Source organism: Miniopterus schreibersii (assembly GCF_964146895.1).
Source record: "Miniopterus schreibersii genome assembly, chromosome: 6".
Classification (NCBI taxonomy): domain Eukaryota; kingdom Metazoa; phylum Chordata; class Mammalia; order Chiroptera; family Miniopteridae; genus Miniopterus; species Miniopterus schreibersii.
Window position 1 is genome coordinate 50366085 of NC_138107.1, and position 23077 is coordinate 50389161.

The following is a 23077-nucleotide window of genomic DNA, read 5'->3' on the forward strand; positions in this document are numbered from 1 at the left end:
GGGGAGAAATTTAGACAACACTCAGCAAAGTCTGCATATAATTTTATGATTTAACGTGCTTTGCTTTTACTCTCTTTTGGCAAGACCTTTCTTCATAAACTGAAAATAACTCATGAATGAATTATAAACCAGTATCTCTTCATGTTTTAGAAGCTTCATGAATTTATAATGAATTCTATTCTTTGTATTCTCTGTTTGAGTGATGAAAGGGTCAGAAGCACAATTTATAGGTTAAATGATATTAGAGAACTATGCATTGTATGACATATTTCATTAAAGCGGAGGCTATGAGCTGGGGCTTTAACAGCCTGGAATTTTACACATCTGACCAACAATCTTGTTCGTAATTACTTCTATAATTGCTAAGAATAAGAAAAAAGAACTGTGTGCATGCATTTTTAAAAGTTTTACAGCTGTAGTTTCTATTTAGAGTATATTTTAGTTGTGAGGGGATACTATGTCATATAACGTATAATAATTACTTCTATACTGCTTATGTAAAGTACAAAAGTTTGTCTATAACTAAATGTTCTGAAAATATATAGTAGGAACACACTAAAATTGGAATTGAAATTCTTTTAAGGATTTATCTTTTTAGGAGGAGAAAAGGTTAGTTACAAATTATCCCAAGAAAATTAAAAAGCAGATTGAATTCCTTGCTTCTCATTAAAAGGTTAATTGTTACCATCTCAAAACTTGGCTTAAAATCTCCCCATTCATAAAATAAAAAATTCAAATATTTTAAAGTAAGAACATGTAACACGTAATGTGTAATTATAAAATGACAACAGATGCATCTACATGGATATATCCAGTGGAGGATACTGGTAGCTCCCAATAAAACAATTTAAAACATTTTCAGACATCTTTCATTCTTCCTTCTGGAGCTATGATGTTTTTTGGGAGCCTTCTTTTCTATACATAAAACATGACAGAAATAAAAACAAGGAAACACAATATATATTTAAGTGACAAATGGCACAGCTTTGAGTGTTGTTCGAGTTTAGCAAAAGTAAATATTGCCTTTGAGAACAGACATTTTCCAAATTTGCTATAACTCATTTTATTCATTTTAATCAATGGCCAAAGGGAAATTTCAGATCTAAGGGTGATAAACTATGGTATTTGAAGGACTGTTAGAAGGCAAGAAGATGGTTAATTATCCACAAAATGATAGTATAAAAGCCAATCATTTATTTAAATGTGTAATGACCTAGCTGATGATGAACATCTTTTTCTACTCTTTACTAAGCAAGATATGATATTTTAGTTTCTTTATAAATAATATTTAAAAATAATATTGAAAGCTTCCTTTTTTAGTTGTAAGTAAATGTACTGAGTCCTCAAAACAGCTGGTGACTTGAATCTTGAAATTTAAAGCAGGCCTACAAATTTGGAGGAACAACAACAATATCGTGAAATGGGAGGGCTCCCAATTGTGGAGTTTTGGAATCTTACATGACTACTGGGTGGAACAACTCCTTTGTTATATACCCTCCCTTTGGCTGGATACGATTCCATGAGAGAGAAATTGTCATCATTTTCATTTTTGAATAAATTCCTATTTTTCACTCTCTCTCAGCAAAATGCATATTTTGTGGCCAGAATACAATAGAAAGGTTTTAAGTTTAAATGCAGAAGACCTGAGTTTGAGTCCTCGCTGTATCACCTCCCTGTTGTGTGTTCGTTCTTGAACAAGTCATTTAATTTTGCTGAGTGAGACTCTGATTTTTCTTCTAAAAAAATGAAGCCGTACTAATACTTTTTTCACCCAAAAGTGAATCTGCATATGCTTCTGGAAACACTTTGTTCCTTACCAAGTGCTTTGGAGTCATTAGTCCTTGTACTTCTTTCTCTTTCCCTTCCCTCCCTCACCCTCCCCCCTCTCCCACCTCCTTTCCTTCTCTCTTTTCTTCATTTTCCTCCCAAAAGCTATCCACATTAGAGAAAAAGTCAACACTTAAATAATTGTTTTTTAAGCTGCTAAAAATTAGGGATGATTTTTAAAAAAACACACCTTTTAACTCAATTTTTCATTTTTTATGCAGATATTTAGTTTTTTCATAAATACAAGGTGATTAGATACATTCTGTGATGTCCTTAGTATAGGCTGAAATCAGTGTTGTTTCTTCCTAACTTTTTATTCCAAGCTTGTATAAAAGCCACAAAAATGATTTTGTAGAGAGTAATTCATTAGCAGAATAATTTCATAGGGTTGAAATAAAATGATGGATTATTTCAAATCCCTAACCTGTTTCTAGAAAGTAGAGCTGCTTCCTACTCTTGGATAAGATAATTTCCTAGTGGATGCGGCATGAACAGGAAAGGAGACAGCTGACAGAAATCTACAGTTAGGATTTTTCTGGTGTTCAGTGCAAGCTCAGTGATCAAGGAAGTCACCACGAGTAGAAATCTGGTCACAGATGAGGTTTCCAACTTTGCCCATATTACTGGGCTCTCACTGTAGTAACTTTGCTTTCTCCAGACAGGTGCGTGGTTCAGGCTGGACGGACAGAGGATTTAGGTTGCCATTCCATGTCCCCATTTCAGAAAACACTCATTTGCCTCAAAACCAGGATTTAATTTTAAATGTTTTGTTTGTCATGCAAACTAACTACATTATGTCATGGACAGTTTAGGTTGGCAAGGGCCTGATGGGGGCCTTTATTCATTGATTCACAAAATAATTCACTCATCCACTTCCACAGATTTTCATTGAGTATCTATCTCCTCTGTGCTAAGTACTGTGCTGGGCACTGGAGTTGAGATGAGAGAGACCAGCGTGAGCCTTGACATCACTGGAGTCCTTCAGGCTTCTCAGTTCACAACTAGGTAAACTGAGGCCCAGAACACTTACCTTGCTTAAGGTTCACAGTTCGTTAATGGTCAAGCCAGAACTAAGATCTCAGGCTCAAAGGACCACTCTGATATACTTACTTACCATAATTATGATGCCTTTTAATTATTCCTATAGATTCATGTATGTGTGCTTTAGTGTAATTGAACATCACATATTTATACCAGCAATTAAATATATCAGATAATTCAACAATACATATCAGAGAAAACTCAGTTGGCTCTAGATACAGGCAGTGTACAAAACAGCGTAAAAAAACCTTTTGCTGCTTTAAAGGAAGAATATCTTTGTTTACATTTGTACCATTTTCTCAGCATTTTTATTCTGTAGATCTTTTCATAAATAACTTTCTTTCCTCTGAAGTGTACTTTGTGCCACATTTTCTGTGTCACAAACAGGTATGAGAGAAGAAAAGCAAATGGCACTTTTACTCAAATTAGGATTATGGGATATTTGTTGTTCTCTGACAAAAACTAAATCCATATTCATAGCATCCTGCAAATATAGTAGAAATTCCATCTCTGCCTCTGGGCTGCCTTCAGCGAGGTCACACCAGGCAGTTAGGGATATGTATTGGTTCTTATGTGTCTATGGGGAGAAATCCATTCTGGGAGGTTGGTGTGGGGAGCAGTTTAGGCTGTGGCTTATGTATATTTATAGTGCTGCATCGACTCTCGCCTGTTCCCCTGTGAGAGCCATTGTGTGGGTTCTTGTTGACAGTACTGGATGAGGCACAATGTTTCAACCTCTTTTCTCTTGTAATTATATAAACACGTACACTCTACGTGGTGACCTGGGAATGCTGATCAGGACATCTGTTATGATACACGGAGCAGTGAATGAGAGTTGATTTTTGAATTGTAAAGTACTAAAAATCACTCTTCTGATCTGTGGTTTTATGCAAATGTAAATGTTTAAAAATGTTCCTGAAACCTGTCATTCTTCAACTTGCCAGAGGTAGAAAGAGATTTTGCTTTTTATTGTTCTCACATGGGTGCTGCCCAGTGAGGGAGTTATTTGTCTTTCTTGGAATCAATTGAATTAACCTTTATATCAATTTGTCTAGCTGTTTAAGCATTCTAGAGCCTGCAGGAAAGTGCCAGCTTAGTGTAACCAATAATGTCAGGATAACCTCGAGAAATCTTGGCAAAGGTTTTTCAGTATGTAGTCGGCATCGCTTCCACATGTCCTTGCAAATTTTGGGCTAAGAAACCAAGAAGCAGTGGGGTAAAAATGGATAACATGAACATTACTGTCATAACTCTTCTCCCAAATAAATGATTAGTCAAAGAAGACCTTAGACCCAGGGGCAGATTATAAACTCAACTTGCATAAGACCCTCTGGCCATTCTTCTGATTCCTAGCGAATCCTCTTCACTGCATCAGGATAGCCAGTCTCAGGGATATTATCAGCTGCCTTTCCCATCATCAGCTTGGCTGCAAACAGAACACATTTTAAATATATTTTTCCAAAATATGTTTTTATTGACTTCAGAGAAAGAAAAGCAGAGGGAGAGAGAGTCATTGATCCGCTGCCTCCTGCACGCCCCCTCCTGGGGATTGAATCTGCAACCTGGGCATGTGACCTGAGCGTGACCTCTTGGCTCATAGGTCAACACACCACTGAACCATGCCGGCTGGACCACATTTTAAATATTTTAAAGTTATTTTCATGTATTTATTTTACACAAATTTTAAAATATCTTTTATTTTTTCCATTCAACTCACAATTGGTTTCTAAGGTAAACAACAATAATTTTAATTTTGAGTTGCTTAGCACATCTGAAGTTTGGGGAAAAATTTAAAGCAAGTTACCTACTCAGAAAATATTTGAAAGTGCTGATCTGTGGGAGGTAGGGAATATAAAAGTGGCATTGTCTCTGCCTGATCTGAATCAGCTCTCTAAAACCAGGTCATTTTTATTTCAACTTTCAAGGTCATTGTTTTGTAAAAGTTAAGTGGTTCATTTCTATAGTGATGGGCTAAATTTGCTGATTCTATATTTGAATATTACCTCATGATTGGAGACATTCTAACTTAAATGGAATAGCAAAGTTTTATTGAGATAGTCCTGTTGTTCAAAGGATTTTAGTTTATTCTCTCATTTAACCTTCATAACAAACCTATGAAGTTGGTACTTTGTAAATGCAATAACATAGCAATTTTTTTTCCCAATAGGACACTGAAATATAAAGAAATTATGTAATTTGTCAAAAGCCACTCAGTGTAAAGGCAAAACTGGGCTATGAACCTAAGCAGGTTGACCTCAGATTTCTTATTTTTAACTAATAGACAATTGCCTCTTAAAAGCATGCTGGCTGCTTTTTTGACCTGCTATTTCATTAGGAATATATCCTGAATATTTTTCCATGCCAAGAAACGTACATCTACGCAAGCATTTTAATGATTACACACTATTCTAATTGGTGGTTTACCATACTATAGAGAATCAACCCCCGGGTGATGTACATTTACATTGTTTCTAGTTTATTTCATCATTAAAAATAATACCGCTATGAACATCTTTGAACATATATAACTTCTGGTATAATTTGTCTAATTCTCCAATATTCATGTAGTTTGCCTTTTCTACAAATAACATTTATTCTGCAGAATTACTTGTTCAAAGATTATTCCTTGACTGTGCAGGCCAAGAAAATTATATCAGTACAAGGAATATTTATTGAGCACTTACTGTGTGACAGACACTCAGGTAAGAGCTGGAGATTCGACATTGAGCAAATGCACAAAAGTTTACAGGCTAGTTATTGTCAGCAACTGATGAATTTTAGAAGCATTTTTTTCAAAAAGCTTTGCTTGATTATAGATCCACAATTCTCTTCTCAGATATTTAGAAGTAGTACCAGTTTTAATGAAATGCTCAAGAGTAGTATTGATTTTAAATAAAAATCTTTCTGGTGTGTGTGTGTGTATATGTGTGTGTTTCGACTCACTCTCTAGTCTGAACACACAAAACTCCATAATCTACAGCTGGGTCATTTCATTGACCCATAAGAAATACATATCCTTTTAGGCTGTGCCTACAGAGAGTCAGTGTAAATATTTTGTCAGTGACCTTTTGCTTTAGTTGACAGTGTCAGGCCACTATGTTTTCTCCCCTATTTTGTCTCTGGATTAACTAGCTGGTTAAGTTTTCTTCAGATGTTGCTTTTGTATGAATCTTTGTGGGTATATATCAGTTTTGCACATGTAGTCACATTTATTTACATTATTATATATTAGACTTCTACTGGTTTACATTATGTGCAATTAAAATTTTTACAATGCTGTTTTGAGTTAGATGGTTGGAAAAGGAAAGTTACTAGCTTTATGTTATACTTACCTATTTACACTTTACTTGACAAACAACTTTCTGCAATATTTTCTTTTTACACCTGCTTTGGATTCTTTCAGCTTTTAAATTCTCGGGAAATAATATCCATTATTTAATGCTAAAATAGTTCTGAAGAATAAGAACTTTTATATAAATTCCAATTAGCCTCAGAGATGCAGTTTTTTCTTCCACATATTGTTCTCATTAAAAAAATAACTCACAACACTTTGTAATTTGCAAAGGGTTTTAGCAGATATTTGAGGCTTCTTGGATTACTGTGAAGGAAAACACAGAGGAAGGGACACAATCGGATCCACACGATTCTCTTAGTGGCCTGAGAAAGGAAAAGTGAATTATGGCCTTTTGATCAACTTCTGCAATATTTGTTTTATATTTTGTTGATATAAAAACATGATTTTGATTTTCTTACAACACTCTCATATCCCTTCCCCATATTAGTAGTTTATTCTTTGAACGTTTATCAAACACAGTATGTGCTGACACCAATTGAAGAAGCCCAAGAAGTCGAAGATGAATAAGTTACCTCTCCTGCCCTCAAACAGCTGCCGAGAAACCACATACGGTGATCGGTTACGCCGCTTGATGCTGTTAGAAGGACTAAAAAAGAGGAATAAAAACGGTGCTGCAAGTGGGAGGCCTGGAATCGATATGTGGGTGTTTGTGGAGAGAAAGTCTTCACAAAGGAGGTGATGTGGCATTATTAATGGTGACATGACCATCCATGCTGTCGCGATGGGTAAAATTATCTCCCTTTTGACGGCAGCGTAGTATTCCATTGTGTAAATGTACCACAGCTTTGTTTTTCCCACTCATCTACTGAGAACATTATGCTGAGTGAAATAAGCCAGTCAGAGAAAGACAAGTACCATATGGTTTCACTCGTATGTGGAATCTAAAGAACAAACTGAACTACCAAACAAAGTAGAGACAGACTCAGAGAGAGCAGGCTGACAGCTCCGGGGGGGTGGGGGGGGGGGTCCTTGGAGGGATTGAGCCAAAAAGAAAAAAAGGAGAGAGCTCATGGACATGGACAACAGTGTGGTGATTCTGGGGGGGTGGGGATGGAAGAGGGGATAAATGGTGAAGGAAAAAATGAAATAAGTATAAAAAATTAATGATAACATGAATGCTAACACTTTAGCAATCTGAAAATATGTTAAGAAAGGAAAATAATATTTTTGAGGATATTAAGAAATCTTGCCCAAAAGTTAGAAGTAAACAGTTCTTTTATTTTCCTTTATCCCCTCATTTAAAACAAAATAATAAATATATAAAAACACATGGCTCATATGTAATAGTTAATAGTCCAATTAATGGCATAAGAAGATTTTTTTAAGAAACTACAAAATAAATATGTAAAGGAGAATGAAAGGACTTTCTTGAAGTTATAATCCAGTAAGTACTGTAAATTATTACAAAATAAATATGTAAAGGAGAATGAAAGGACTTTCTTGAAGTTATAATCCAGTAAGTACTGTAAATTATTTTATATGTAATATCAAATTACACATTTAAGTTACTTTATGGATTGCACTATACTTTTCTTTCTAATCCTCAGCCGAGGATATTTTTTCCATTGCTCTTCAGAGAGTGGAAGGGGGGGAGAGAGAGAGAGAGAGACATCAATGTGAGAGAGAAACATCAGTGTGAGAGAGACACATCGATTGGTTGCCTCCTGCTCTAGCCCAGACTGGGGCTGGGGAGCAAACCTGTAACCGAGGTACATGCCCTTGGCTGAAATCGAACCCGGGACCCTTCAGTCCATGGGCCAATGCTCTAACCACCTACTTTGAAAAGGATTTCTGATTTTTTATTTAATTAATTTAATTTATTTATTATTTATTTATTTATTTTAAAATATATCTTTATTGATTTCAGAGAGAGGAAAGGAGAGGGAAAGAGAGAGATAGAAACATTAATGATGAGAGACTCATTGATCGAGCCCACAACCCGGGCATGTGCCCTGACTGGGAATCGAACCCCGATCGCCTGGATCCCAGGTCGACGCTCAACTGCTGAGCCATGCCCAGCCAGGCGATTTCTGATTTTTTAAAAGATGAATTTGCTAGGCATATTTTTCATTACTACTTCTGAATTTAAACTCAAAAAAGTTTATTTTAATACCTCTAGTTTAGCCTCATAACATCTAAATGCTCTTTGGAAACTCAAACCTATTTGTATCTATTTTGTTTTATTGGTTGAACTCAATAATATTTTGATACATGTTTTCTCAAATCAATATATTTTTTACAAATAAAAGAATGTTAAGGAGTGTACCATATCTGCAACAATTTGGCATTTAGCCAGACCTCACATTCTGAGGGAATCAGTGATGCACCCCAATTCACTAAGCAATCTGAGACTCATGAGTTTGTGAATTTCTCATCTTCAACATCACTTCACCCAGTTCCTTCTTTTTGCAGAAGAGAAAACAGAGGTCTGGATAGTGAAGGGTCTTGCTCATTCAATCACTTTTTGCCTTTTCTTTTTATTTAGCTGACCTATATTTTTAGAAATCAATATAATTAAAATGTGTGCTCTTGCCCTTCAAACAGCTGGCATTGTCTCTACTGTTTATGTGGTGGCTATTCATGCGGCTGCCTTCTGTGTTATCTCAGTTTGATCTGCTCTATTTATATCTCGATATTATTCCAGCATCTGCCTTCCTAATCAGTATACATTTCTTCTAGGTCTTAAATTTCTAACATTTAAGTAGCCATTTCCCAATTTTCTTCACAGTATGGAGTGTGTATACTTTAAATTTGTATTATTTGAATGTGCAACTCCAAGGTCTTCCCAGTGATTTAAGGGTCCATTTGTAGGAAGAAAAATCAACACCTAGTTTCCATTCAGTAGCGAAAAATATGTTGGAAACAGTAGGAGGTTTGTAAAGTTAAAAGCTTATTTATTTTTAAAATTAGAAAGCACATTTACATGCCTGAGCAGAACCGATCTTTGTGCAATGGGACTATGACATTATTTCCTGCAACTCCATTTCAGTTTACATACTGCCCTCTCTCTCATATTCTGTATTCTGACTGCCATCAGCAGCTTTCTCTTTCCAAATGCTCAGTACAAGTTTGGGGTGAATTGACTACGGTAGATGGAGGGGGAGGTATGCAAGAGTAGCTTCATGCCTTCTGTGGTTGAATGCTGGCAAACAGTGCTAAAACCAAACAATTCCAGGACATTCCACTGACAAAATTTTTATTGGTTACATGTTTGTGCAGTTTTTAGTCTACTAGAAATGTTGACAGAGTAGCTAATTTGAATGCTTGGATGAACTTAACTTGTAACATTATAATGAAGAGCATCATTGTTTGTAGAAATATGGATAAAAATACTGGAAGCAGCCCTTTCACAATTAGAAATAAGTGTTGCTTCATGGCCCCAGGGGATCAAAAGCAAGTGGGGAGAGTGGTGGGTGTCTCTCAGTGTGAAGTGGAGACGGGTCACTGCTCTGCTCCTTGGGAAACTTGAACCTTACACTATGTGCTTTCCATACAATTCCCTTTTGGGGGGATGTGGTCTACTTAGTCATTTTTCTATGGTGTGACAGTCATTTAGGTCATATGTCAGTGTTTTTCCACTTGCATACAGAGGTAACTAGGATGGCATCCGCCAACCTCACAAAAAATCAAATTCAGAATGTTATGGACAGATTTTATAGGGGCGTAAAACTCTAAAGATCTGTTTTAAGAAATTGAAAGTTAGCATTCAGAAAAATAAAACCTATGTGAAAACAACCAGAAGTTGAGGATAAAGAGGCAGTATTACTCCACAGGAAACAGTACAGCATAGTAATTAAAAGATGGGGCCTGGATTGAGATCTCCTGTTTCCTAACCCAGTAACTATCACTTACTGACTATATAACTGACTTTAGGCAATATACTCAGGATGCTGGACTTGCTCTGAAGTCTTGCTAAAGCAGAACACAGTAGACCCAAAAAGGCAAATTTTTGTGTCTTTATGCATGTGTATGTATGTGTCTATGTATGTGCCTAGGTATGTGTATGTATGTGTGTAAAGGTGTAAGTATGGGCTAGGTTTCTGGGCAGAGGGACATCATTTGGAAGAATTGGAGGCCTTTAACTCTGGTTCATTCAGAGAAAGGTAGGTTATATATTATGGGTGTAGCACTGGGGAAGTGAGAGTGGTAAGAAAAGAGCATGGAAAGGGAAGCAGAAGATAGATTATGCAGAACTCTATAGAGAGCATTAAGCTTAAAAATTAGGCAGTTATTGAAGGATTTTAAGGAATTAATATCAAGATCAACGTTGCATTTGAGAAAGATTACTCCTTTGGCAATGTGGAGAAACTACTGAAGAAAGCCAGAATGGGGTCAGGTCTCTGGAAAAGCCTGTTGGAGATACATTATTTCCACGTGAGAGACATTGTGTATTTGGACTTGATCAAGCATGTGAAGAGGTGTACAGTCATGTTCCTGTAGAAATGATGGAGACCTATGAACTGCTAGCTACAGTAATTAAGATCATTAGCTAGTTTAACAATAGAAGGAGCACCCACTGGGGATATCCATGGGGTTATGATCTGAGGCTTTGCATTTAACTCTTTCTTACTCATCACTTTTTTCCCTGACATGGACATAGAAACAAAATTGAATATGACTTAAAGACAGAAGAAACATTTCATATATCTTTGTAGTATTGGTAACTTGCCTTGATATCTTAGATGTTGAATAAATTAATATTAATAAAGAGTTTATGATAGGATCAGAATCCAAATAGTCTTAATTAGAAAAGTAGATCAACTATAAATAGAAGTTGGTAATCAGGGACACGTGTAAGAAAAAATAGAATATCAGAAACAAACGTAGTAAGCCTAACATGAATCAGCAGTAGAATATTGTACTAAAAAATGTCCACTATTTATATTATATATACTACATTAATTTAGGGAATTGGCAGCGCCATTATAATTTGCTTTGCTTGAACCCACTTGGAATATGATTAATCAGTGGACCCACATTGAGTTGTGTATATACTGGAGTATGTTCAAAGAAAAAATAACTAGAAAAATTGAAGGGTCAGAATAGTCATGTGAGACAAAGCTAAAAGATTTGAAAGTTTTAACCTAGATAAAAGAAAATACAGTTGGAAGATGACATCTGGTTTTAAATTCTGCATGATGATCATACGAAAGAGGGGTTTGAATTTATTCTGTTCAGAATAAATGGTTTGAAGATTCAGGGAAGCAGATACATGGGAGAACTTCGTGCTAGAGCTTTCCCAGGGTAGCAAGGGACTGCGGATGTCAGCAGGTTTGCCATTTCTGGAGACCCATATGTAGTAGGAGAAGCAATGTGAGTAGCCAAAGGATGGGTAGACCAGATGATTTTTTTTGTGTGAACTCTTCGACTCCTATCCTTTTTACTTACAATAATATATAGGTTTAGTACATAGTAAGCATTTTAATAAATACTTGCAAATTAATGGTTTTTTTGAGACAACTGCTAAAAACATTCAGTAATAACAAAATGATTATGTAGAAACTTATTTCTTGTTCTTCCCCCCCCCCAAACTTTTAATATGAAATTTTAAAATACAAAAAAAGTTTAAATGATAGTATAAACACACATACACTCACCACCTTGATTGAAAATTGTTAATATTTTTCCATCTTTAATTTTATGACACTTCATACCTAAACACTTCATCATGGATCTACTAAGAACAAGTGTATTTTCTTATGTAATCACTATATTATTATTTTGCGTAAGGAGGAAAAAGAAATAATTCCTTAATGTCATTTAGTACCCAGGATATTTTTAAAATAGCCTTTGACATTTTTAAAGGAAAATGACGATTTTGTCCTTTGGGTAAGGATTTGTATGAAATTAAAATAAAGAGCATATCTTTTGCATTTGTTTAGACAGAACATAAGGTTATTATAAGTTAGTTGGAAAAACTAGCACATCTTCTGAGAAAATGACAGATGATGTGTCATTCATAACATTGGTTCCTTTATTAAATTAAATGCCTATAAAGCACGGATTGCACCTACTTTAAAGTAGGACCTACTTGAACAACCCAAAAGTTAGATGTGACATCAGTTGGCACATCCATCACAGTTTTATGAGTCATGTAATTCTCAGTAGTAGTTAAAATTGATCTAAAAGAGAAAAGATTTGGATAGGCTTCAGCAGTTGCCTAATATCAATCTTTCATTTCAAGTCTTGAGTAATGTTTCCTTTAGAGTCAGAGACTGTGATGGGGAAGTTCAGAGTTGGGAGTTCTGTGTAAACGAGGGATTTCTGGCCACTTTTAGCTACAAAACAAAGTGAGCAACTACGCTTACTGAGGAAAAGGCTGTTCTCTTGTGTTTCTTTCCTTTCTCTAGCAAGCCTAGTAGAGTGCTGAGAACTATTAACCTTTACTCTAAGCTTGGAGAATGAACTGCAGGCATTTTATCATTTGATATAAAAGCTTTGTTAGATGTGACCAACTCTTCCTGAATTAAAACAAAACAGCCAAACAAAAATAAAGCTGTGTAATAATTAGCTTAGATGATCTTTTTAATTTCAAAAAGCCAAAGGTAAGTATAAGAAAACAGTGAAATTTTGCTTCTATCCTATAGGAAATAGGGAATTTGATGATGACAAGAAAGTGGTCACTAGATTCTTGAAAATGTGAAATTGGGTGAATCTTGGTACAAGTCTCAGGAAGCACATAACTATAGGTAACCAAGATGCTACTTTAGGATCATATATTTCTTCTGTGTTTTTTTATTACTCTGGGATGTATTTTACCCACTAAACATGATCTGTGAATTCCTTGGAGTACAAATTCTCTTCATGTACTACATGCTTATGACGTACTTCATAATAAAAATAGTAAGTTTAGAGGATTTGTTAGCATACATAACTTTGCACGACTTTATCATAGGCAGTTTGCTCATAGTATCATCATCTGACTTTCACATATCAAAGACTTTTGAAGATGTATGAATTGCAAGCCCTGGAAATGGCTTATTCAGGGAGTTTAATTTGTGAATGATCCTGCTGAGAGTACACGGTGTGAAATTTGAAAGAGAGAAAGATAAATGCTCTCTTTCATTAAGTACTAGTTTCCCAAGGACAGAGGTTGGAGGGTATCAGGTAGCAGGTGCTACCTCTTTCATCCCACTCATCAAAGTGACAATAAGGAAGAGATTCTGTCGGAGGCAAAGGTCTCGGTTAGGGCACTCACAGCTGAAGAGGGAGAGTTGATGGCAAGAAGAAAAAAGGCTGGGACAAGAAGGAGGGAAGTGGACTGAGACACAGCTGATAGGTGACAAATGGAAAGGTCATGTTTTTAAATTATACTCTACATTCTGTGGTCAAAATTATATGCTGCCGTGTTATTCACCTGTTAAAAGATTTCACTGTTTGGGAGAGTCATCTTTCACAAATGTCAAGTACCTTCTGAAAAGACACTTAGAGTAAAACAATTGGAGAGATGCTCCTTTGTTCTCCTTTCTTGTAAGATGCTGGAATTTGCAAGTGAATAAGTATTTTGGGCTTCTGATACATTAAAGTCTCATAAAATTGTTCCAAAGAATTCTGATTTCTGAATTAATGTAGACAATTTCATATAATTTTCCCTAATGCCTAACTTTATAGTTTTATATCAATATAGAGGGTTGATTGTTCTGGGACTGTATGTAAAATTTTGTGGGGTAATGTTCAGTTGTTAAGGCAAGATCTATATATACGTAGGTCCTAAAAGAAGCAGTAACTAAAGATGAAATTATGTTAAATTTTGCCAGTAATACCCAGATAACTTTGCCAGTATTGGTTTTTCTGAAAGGGCACATCCCAAATATTCAAGTTCATAGAAAAAATCAGCATAATCTCCATGTACTTAAGCAAATCACACATACACACACAGGGACACACCTGAGGACATGCATACATACATAGAAATTTAGAAAAGTTTTGACATTTTCTCTATCTTGTAAGAACTGAGTGATCATTCTTTCGTTTTGCCAGGTGGTATTTTTGAATATGTGGAATCTGGCCCAATGGGAGCTGAGGAACTTGCCTTCAGGTTTGCTGTGAACACTATCAACAGAAACAGAACCTTGTTGCCCAATACCACCCTCACCTATGACACCCAGAAGATAAACCTCTATGACAGTTTCGAAGCATCCAAGAAAGGTAATTGATAGATATTTAACATTATGTTTTCTAGATTTCAAATTTCCAAGTATTCTTAAGAGACTTCTTAATTTCAAATAAAATTTGTTAGGAATATTTTCATGAAAGGTTTTTTTTCAAAACGAGCCTAAATTTATTAAAGTGATGTGATTACCTATTGCAAAAAAAATTTTGCTTGTAACAAGAAATGCAGTCAGGTCTGTGATAGGGAACTTGCTTCCCCCACCCCCAACCAAGCCTTCTATTTTGTTAATGAATTATTCTATTTGAAGAACTCACCTAAAATAAAATATGTATCAATGGATTTTATCAAATTTTGCAATCCATTCTTACAGTTTATTTGCATTATCTGTCAATTCTATTATATTATTACTGTGGTCCAAATTCACTGTCAAAGTCCTATAGTTCCAACTGATCTCTAAGCTTTATTGGAAAATTTTGAACAACTTTTAATTTATATATAATCAATGCCAATTTTTTAACCACTGGATGTTCTTTCTTGTAACTGAAAATAAATGGCTAATGATAAAAATTGGATTTTATGAAGAGATAATTAAAATACTTTATTAATTTTGTTTTATCATTTATGTTGTAAAACTGTGTTTTAAATGATAAGAATAGTAAAACAATTTTGTGATGTTGAAGGAAAGTAATAGAGAAAATATTTATTGAGGCATTATTTTAAGCAAACACCAGTAAATGTATTTTGAGAGCTGTTTCCATATTCTTACTTTGTCTAAGTAGGTGATTTTTTTGTGTGTAGTTAGCATTCATGTAACAAGAATCAAATTTCATAATATAGATTTTCTCAAAAAAAGGGCTTACAACCATTTGCTCTAAATTTCTATTTTTAAAACAATGTTTGCTTTTCTGTCATGCTAATATTGGTTTATTAGCTTCCTTACACTGAGGAGAATGTACATAATTATTTATAAATCTACCTTGGTACAGATTTCTTCCTAAGCTCATTAATATTAATGAAAGCTGATAAGATACAGTATTTCTTGAGATGAAAGAATACTTCTTTTCCCCCAGCTATGTAGTGTTTATCAAAGCCCATATTCTTCCTGCCCTTTGAATTCATATCTTTATGAATACAAATAAGTTTCCATATTTCAGAACCATGTCAGGGTGATGAAAGGTTTTAAAGGCTGAGAAAAAGGGTAAAGTTTATTGTGAAATACTACAATTATGATGATAATTGCAAAATAAGTCATTAACTGGAAGCCAAGTGCATTTGATTCGTGACATAGTTCGTGATTATTTCCATTAGGAAGAAGACTCTCTGTCTCCACTGAAATCATTTAGACCAAAGAATATGAAATACAAGTGCAGTATAAGTAAAATATTAATAGATTTCTTAATGGGTTTCAAAGGAGCAGCATAAAAAAAAAAAGCCTAGAATGTTCTAACAACAAATAGGTTGCTATCCTGGGAATGCCACAGCAAAATTATGAGATGTTAAACTTATTTGGTTTCCAAATATTAAAAGGAATTTATAAGCTTTGTCATCTATTGGGAATCAAATTCATTAACTGACTTTGAGCAGAAGAAAAAACTCAAGTGTATGAGTAACTTTGTGAGATGTTGAAACAGCGATTGCCATGGTTTGGATCTTATCTTGTGAGGCTCTTGCACAGCATCTATGTAAAAGGGTAATATGAGAGGGATATCTAATACACTTGTTTAGCCTCACAGAGGATTCAATACATAAATATATGTTGCTAAGGACATTAACGATTAATTATAAAATAGCTTATTTATTTTAGACATTCTTAAATGTTTTAAAATTTGTTTCATAGGCAACAAATAACAGAAAGTTAAAATTTTAAATTTTTACATTTTCTCCCACATATGTATGGCCTTATACTTTTCATAGGTAATATGGTTGTGCTCAATAAGTGGATACTTTGTAGCATTAAACCTTGAATTATTATTTGAATCATACATTGTTTTTACATGTCTATTCTGATAACTGAAAACTCTAATTCTTATTCTAAACATACTTAGGAACATTCTAAATAACCTAATATTATGCTTTTAAGTTTTCTTGATTTGTGACTTGTGAAAAACTTGGTGAAGGAAGAAATTTTATTCTCAATGTATATAAATTAAGATCCAAGTGAATGAAAAATTTTAGACTCTAGCCTTTCTATTGATTCAGAATTTTAATCATTATTTTAAACAAGTGGGTTTTTTCCCAACTGAAATTTACTTAATTATTGAAAATCTCTATGCTTAAGAATCCATCCATCACATTGCATTTTATGCAGCAAATTACCCGAAAGAAAATATCAGAACATTTTATATATCATACTTATAAATTATTTTGGAAGGGTTGGATCTGAACACCCAATTGATGCCTAAATCCCAATAACAATTCTCCATCATTCTGTTTAAATCTTTGTAGGGATGTGCCCCTTAGAGCAGATGGCTCCAATTTTGGACATTTCTTATTTCCTTTTAAATTTAATTTTTTAATTTAAATTGAATCAAAATTTGTGAGAAGCTTCTAACCACCTGTCCTTTTCCAGCCTAGTGAACAAACTTAAAGCATTTTTCACAGGCCAAATATTCAGATATTTTAAAATGATTTTATGTTTCCAATAGATATTCACTTTCTAGGCCCAAACTCACTACAGTGTATATTAAAGAATTTCAAGTCTGTCACAACATATCTGTTCTCACCTGAAACCTTCTAGGTTGTTTATGCCTCTCTTTATTATTCCATTTATTATTGATAGGAATAAAATTTTCTAGGAATATAAGCTTTAAACAATAATTGATATCAATATAAAAGACTTACAGTATCCAAAAGCCAAATAAATATGATTTAATACTTATCTAAATGACTTTGATGTTCTTTCTGCCCAATGAAATTAATCCACACGAAATTAACCATTTTGAGCCTGATAAGGTTTTAGATGGTAGTTGTATGTACAGCTTGACTCTATCATCAGATATAAGCAAATACTTAGCTGCATGTGCCTTACTTTTTGGATACGGAGGGGTCCAAATGGGTTCTGATTTAAAAACTGAAATCGTAGAGAAAAGCTAGTGAATTGGGGAAGGAACACTATTCTCCCAGCTCCCTCATAAGAACTATTTTTCCAAAACGAACATTCCCCTCCTGAATTCTAGAGTAGTCTTCCTCTATCTCCTGACCGCTTTCCTTCCCTTGACTTTGTTTGTAAAATTATTTGAACACTGAGCTGCAGGTGTCTGAGTGAATTAATTCCCTTCTAAGAAACTGAAAATGTTTAGAGTGAGACAAAATGTAAAATTAGCTAAATGTAGGTGTTATGTTAAAAAACAGATCTTTCTTCAGGATAATTCCTTTGGGGTTTTCATCTGGGTTTGCAATAGTAATGTGGTACCATTGGCACACTGGCATCTCTGCTCTCATTGCTGACGCGCTCCCGTCTGCCCTCAGCCTGTGATCAGCTGTCTCTCGGGGTGGCTGCCATCTTCGGGCCTTCGCACAGCTCCTCGGCCAATGCCGTGCAGTCCATCTGCAACGCCCTGGGGGTGCCCCACATCCAGACCCGCTGGAAGCACCAGGTGTCAGACAACAAGGACTCCTTCTATGTCAGTCTCTACCCAGACTTCTCGTCGCTCAGCCGTGCCATTTTGGACTTGGTGCAGTTCTTCAAGTGGAAAACTGTCACAGTCGTATATGATGACAGCACTGGTAAGAAAAATCAGTAGCCTTTGGGGCTGTATCAATAAATTTTCTGAAAGTTCAGATTGTCACTATATTCTTATTTTGTTTTTTTAAATTGAGGATAGACATTTGGCATTAAACAGCAATGCTAATTTCACACATTCAAACAAAAAAACCCACCCAGTTAAGTAATATACTTTTTTTATATTTGTAAAAGAAGCACTTTTTTTGTGTGTGTGTGTGAAGGATCAGTTAGTATAAACTAATTTTGGATGAAGGATGTTGATAGTGTGAAATATAATATTGAAATGTTTACTTCAAGAACATTTCTGCTCAGTTCAAGATAATTACTCAACTTAAAACTTCATAATTGGCTTTCTGTGAAACTTATCAAGAAATCCAGAATTTTGCCTGGCTGTCATGGCTCAGTGGTTTAATAAACGGTATTGATTGGTGCTTTAATGAATATTTGCTGTGCTTTCTTGTTTTAATGTACCTTATTTTATATGTGAATGGTTATCTTGAGTTATGAATTAAAAACAAGCCCAGCCTGGCTGGTGTGGCTCAGCGGTTGAGCATCGACCTATAATCCAGGAGATCGAGGTTCAAGTCCTGGCTCATGCCTGGGTTGCGGGCTTGATCCCCAATAAGGGGGGTGCAGGATGCAGCCAATCAATGACTCTCTCATCACTGATGTTTCTCTCTCTCTCCCTTTCTCTTCCTCTCTCTGAAATCAATAAAGATATATTTAAAAAACACACAAGTCCAATATATAAATATGAGAAAGTAAACAGTAAGAGTAAAGTATTAATTTTTCTTGCAGTTATATTGTTGAAGTAAGTGCATACTGTTTTGGATATTATATAATGATAAGGAGTTTAATTGTAAGATAATTATCAGTGGTCTAAATAGTGCTCTTTAATTTAGAATTTTAGAACATTTTATTCTAAGACCTTTCATTATACCTCGATGTTTACATCAAAATTAACATCCATTGGGATTTAAATTCTCCCAAAGTGTGCCAAGAACATACTTTGTTCATGCATTCATTATTTAGAACTGCTATTCAGAAATTAGTCCATTTGACAATAAAATTTACCATCTGCAAAATGACATATAGGCTTTCTCCCAAGATAACAGGAAAGAAGGAGTTACAGCATTAGAAAAAGAATGAAAAGAATTTTTAAAACATTTTAATTGGGATAAGAGTTATTCTGAATATACATTAATAAAATGATTTTACTTTTCAGATTAAAAAATTAAATGTTTACAAATAGTTTTAACTTTCTGTGTGCATGATTTTTCTGGGTTGTATAATGCCATGGTCCAGAACATCCTCAGTTACAAATTAGTCCACATATATTTATGGATAGTCATATACAGAAATATATAAATATGAGTACACATGCATTATGAATCCATGGGTTATTTACTTCTCCTTTCCCTCTGATATAATTCAGGTGAATGCTGCCCAAATATCACATACCCTCATAGATACATGCACATACACATTGTCTATACATACACAGACTACACACACATACACACACACACATATGTGGAGGTTGTACATGTGATATTTTTTATTTATTCCTTATTAGCTTAAAACTCTTAATACTAGAAAGAAAATTGGTAAATGTTCAACATGTTTATGCATGTACAGTTATTCCTCAGCATCCCAGGGGATTGGTACCTAGACCCCCCTTGGACACCAAAATTTGTGGATGCTCATGTCCCTTATATAAAATGTCATAGCATTTGCATATAAACTAGGCACATCCTCCTGTATATATTAAATCATCTCTAGATTACTTACAATATCTAATACAATGTTAATGCTATGTCAATGGTTGTTATACTGTATGGTTTAGGGATTAATGACAAGTGAAAAGCTGTACATGTTCTGTACAGACACAACCATCGGAGGGCTGTAGGCCTAACTACGTAGTACACAATGTCAGCAACAACATTTTTTTTGGATCCACAGTTGGTTGAATTCAGAGATGTAGGACCTGTGGATACAAAGGACTGACTGTACTACCTTTCTTCACAGTTTTGTGTGTGTGTGTGACATTTTAATTTTATACATGTGGTTCTTGAGTGATTGAACTGACTCTAACAGAAACAGAAGATTCCCTTTAAATATATTCATAAGTACATAAAAATAGATCTTTTGTCTTTTTGAATATATTTAAAAGTCTCAAGGTAGAATTTTAATGATAGAATTTAACAGAGATAATTTTTAAACTTCCAAGTGAACAACATGACTGTTTGGTCATGTGGGAGGATCTGATTATAGCTAGGACTGTGAACTGAAACAGAAAAAAATCCAGTACATACTCAACAGGATAAATATTATTGACTCCATTATGTACTAAATGTATCTGCTGTTAACTGCAGGACACACTGTGCCATTTTATTTACGTTCCCTTCTTCTCTTTCCAGATTCACTTATTATGTACGCCATTCCTCCCATTTATATTCATTTCTATTTTGTTGTGTTGTCCAGTTTGATACATGATAATTATACTTCCATCCTGTCTTTGTTCCCACCCCCAAAACAGATGGGATGATAGATGAAATATAGTGCTGGAGTAGGAGAAATTCTTAGAATGATGTTAACAGGAGCTGTTTATTTTTTATGATAATTAGCATTTGTTGTTGTCATGGATGAATGCTTTTAAACACCCTGAAAGTCTGTTACAGCTCTGAATGCTGTCCAAAAATGATAGAAAAGAATTGGCTCCAGAAACAAAGCTGTGTTTCTGTCAGTCACTTTGGAACATATGATTCATTTTAAATATAAACTAAAAATAAGTTGGATAGCTGTCAGCTTGTAAGCAATTCCAGGATAAGTTGTGAATATTTGCTTTAAAATCCCTGCATTTCCTCTTTGTTTATAGATCAGCAGGCCATTACCAAAGAACTCTGGACTAGTAAACAAGTCTGGGATTCTATTCCCAGTTTTGCTACTAAATTACTGGTACAACTTTAGAAAAACAAAGAAGGGAATGGAAATGAGCACAGAAAGGAGTTACAATGCACTAGGCATTGTGGGCATTGCTGTTATATAAACTCTTTCACTTGATCTTCAAAGGAATTTTATGAGTCCTGGAGGAAACAGGTTATGACCCCGCCATCCCCACTTCCTCCAGTGACTGCTCTTCTTCCCCGCTCAGCAGCTCAAGACAGAAACCTCAACATCCTCCTTGATTCCCTCCTTGCTTTGGCCCCACCATCAAGCTGTGAAAGTTGGCAATTCTATGATATCTCAGATGATACCTCTATGATATCTGAAATCTGTCCATTTCTTTCACCCTCTCTACCACTTTGCAGGTCATCTCTTACCTGGATTACCACTCACAGCCTTCTTAGTGTTCTTCCTGCTTCCCGTCTGCATCCACTAATCCAGTTGCCACTTTGCAGTCAGAGTAATTGTTCAAAAAAATGTAATTTTCATCCATTGTCCTATTAATAGTTTCTCATTGCTCTAAGGATAAACTCAACTTTTTTATAAGGCTTAAAAAACCTGATATGACCTAGTCCCTGTACTTTTCCAGTGACGTTTGAGTCGAAATCCCTTCCTTATGTCTTTCCAATTGAGCCCTTAAACTTCTTTCAGTTGCTGAAAATACTATTCTATCCACCTGAAGTGCTCTCACGGCCCCCACGCCTCCTACCCACTAAGTGCACACACGAGTGCACGCACGCATTTGCACATACATGCTCACGCATATCATCGGGGCTCAGATGTCACAAAGAAAGGCTGTCCTTATTCCAGCTCCCAGGCCTGAAAATAGGAATCCCCGAACATATCCTCAATAGCACCATGGTACTTACATGACACTCACCTACAAGAATGTGCATCACATTACGAATGACTTTTCTTGATTGTATTTTCTACTAAATCAAATACTTATCTGAGTAGAAAGAACCCTAAGGCTGCTCACTGTTTTGTCATCTCCTAGAAGTTGCCTGGCTAACAAAGGTACCTTAATAAATATTTAAGAAATGAATGCATAAAGAGGTATTATTATATCCATTGTTTAGACAAAGAAGCAACAATGGATTAAGTAATCTTCCCAAGGTCAATTTAAGTTAGGTAGTTGTTTTTTTAAACCTCGCCCGAGGATATGTTTGTTTGTTTTACATTGATTTTAGAGAAGAATGGGAGGGATAGAGAGAAACATCGATGTGAGGGAAACATCTATTGGTTGCCTCCTATACGTCCTCTGACCAGGGATCGAACTCGCAACCTAGGTATGTGACCTGACTGGGAATGGAACCTGCAACCTTTTGGTGTACAGGACACTCCAACCCACTGAGCCACGCGGCCAGGACTAGATTAGGTAGTTTTTTAGTACTTGGCATTGACTAAAGAGATTCACCAATAATTTTCAGATATATGGACATGATTTCTTCTATCATTTCAAAAATTTTATGAGAAAGCTAGAGTGAATTGGGCTTATATCTAATTTCAACTGTAATTAAACATATATTTACTCATTTAATTATTTAAGCAATCATCATACATATTTTATATAAGAGCTGCTCTGCTAGCCACAAAGGACAGTGTTACAGATAAAGCTTTGACCATCTCCATGGGCTCAGAGTAGAGTGAGCAGCCGGAGGGTGAGAACATGTGAGCAGGGCATAGTTATAGTGTGGTAAGTTCAGATAGAGAGGAAAAAACAATATCGTGGCAACTTAGGAGAGGAAGGTTTTAAAGCTGCCCAGAGAGGGTAGAGGAAGAGTGTGGTGAAGGTGGCGTTCTCATGAGGTTACAAGCAGGAATGTTTCAACTAGAGGAGGTGGCTGAAGGGGGCAGCATGTGAAGATGTGAGGATGCCTGAGGGGGCCAGTCTGTCAGGGAACTGCAAGCATTTCATCACGACAGCATCAGAAACAATAAAGATGAGGAATGACCAGGGAGAATTTATAAAAAGCCAGGATAGGAGAAATCACCAAAATTCTCTGCCTGCTACTCTGCCTTTCCTCCCCCCCCCCAGCTCCCCTCTGGAATCTGCATGCCTATAGCGGTG

The 23077-nt window shown here is 35.4% G+C and overlaps 1 protein-coding gene across 3 annotated transcripts in view; it reads left to right on the plus strand.

The window, feature by feature from the left end:
• Positions 1 to 23077, plus strand: part of GRIK2 (glutamate ionotropic receptor kainate type subunit 2) — a 483205-nt gene that overhangs the window by 169014 nt on the left and 291114 nt on the right. For all 3 annotated transcript variants that reach the window (XM_081141402.1, XM_081141404.1, XM_081141403.1), the window contains 2 exons: positions 14204 to 14371; positions 17805 to 18062. In XM_081141402.1, the coding sequence (XP_080997528.1) occupies positions 14204 to 14371; positions 17805 to 18062 (426 nt within the window). The remainder of the gene's footprint in view (positions 1 to 14203; positions 14372 to 17804; positions 18063 to 23077) is intronic.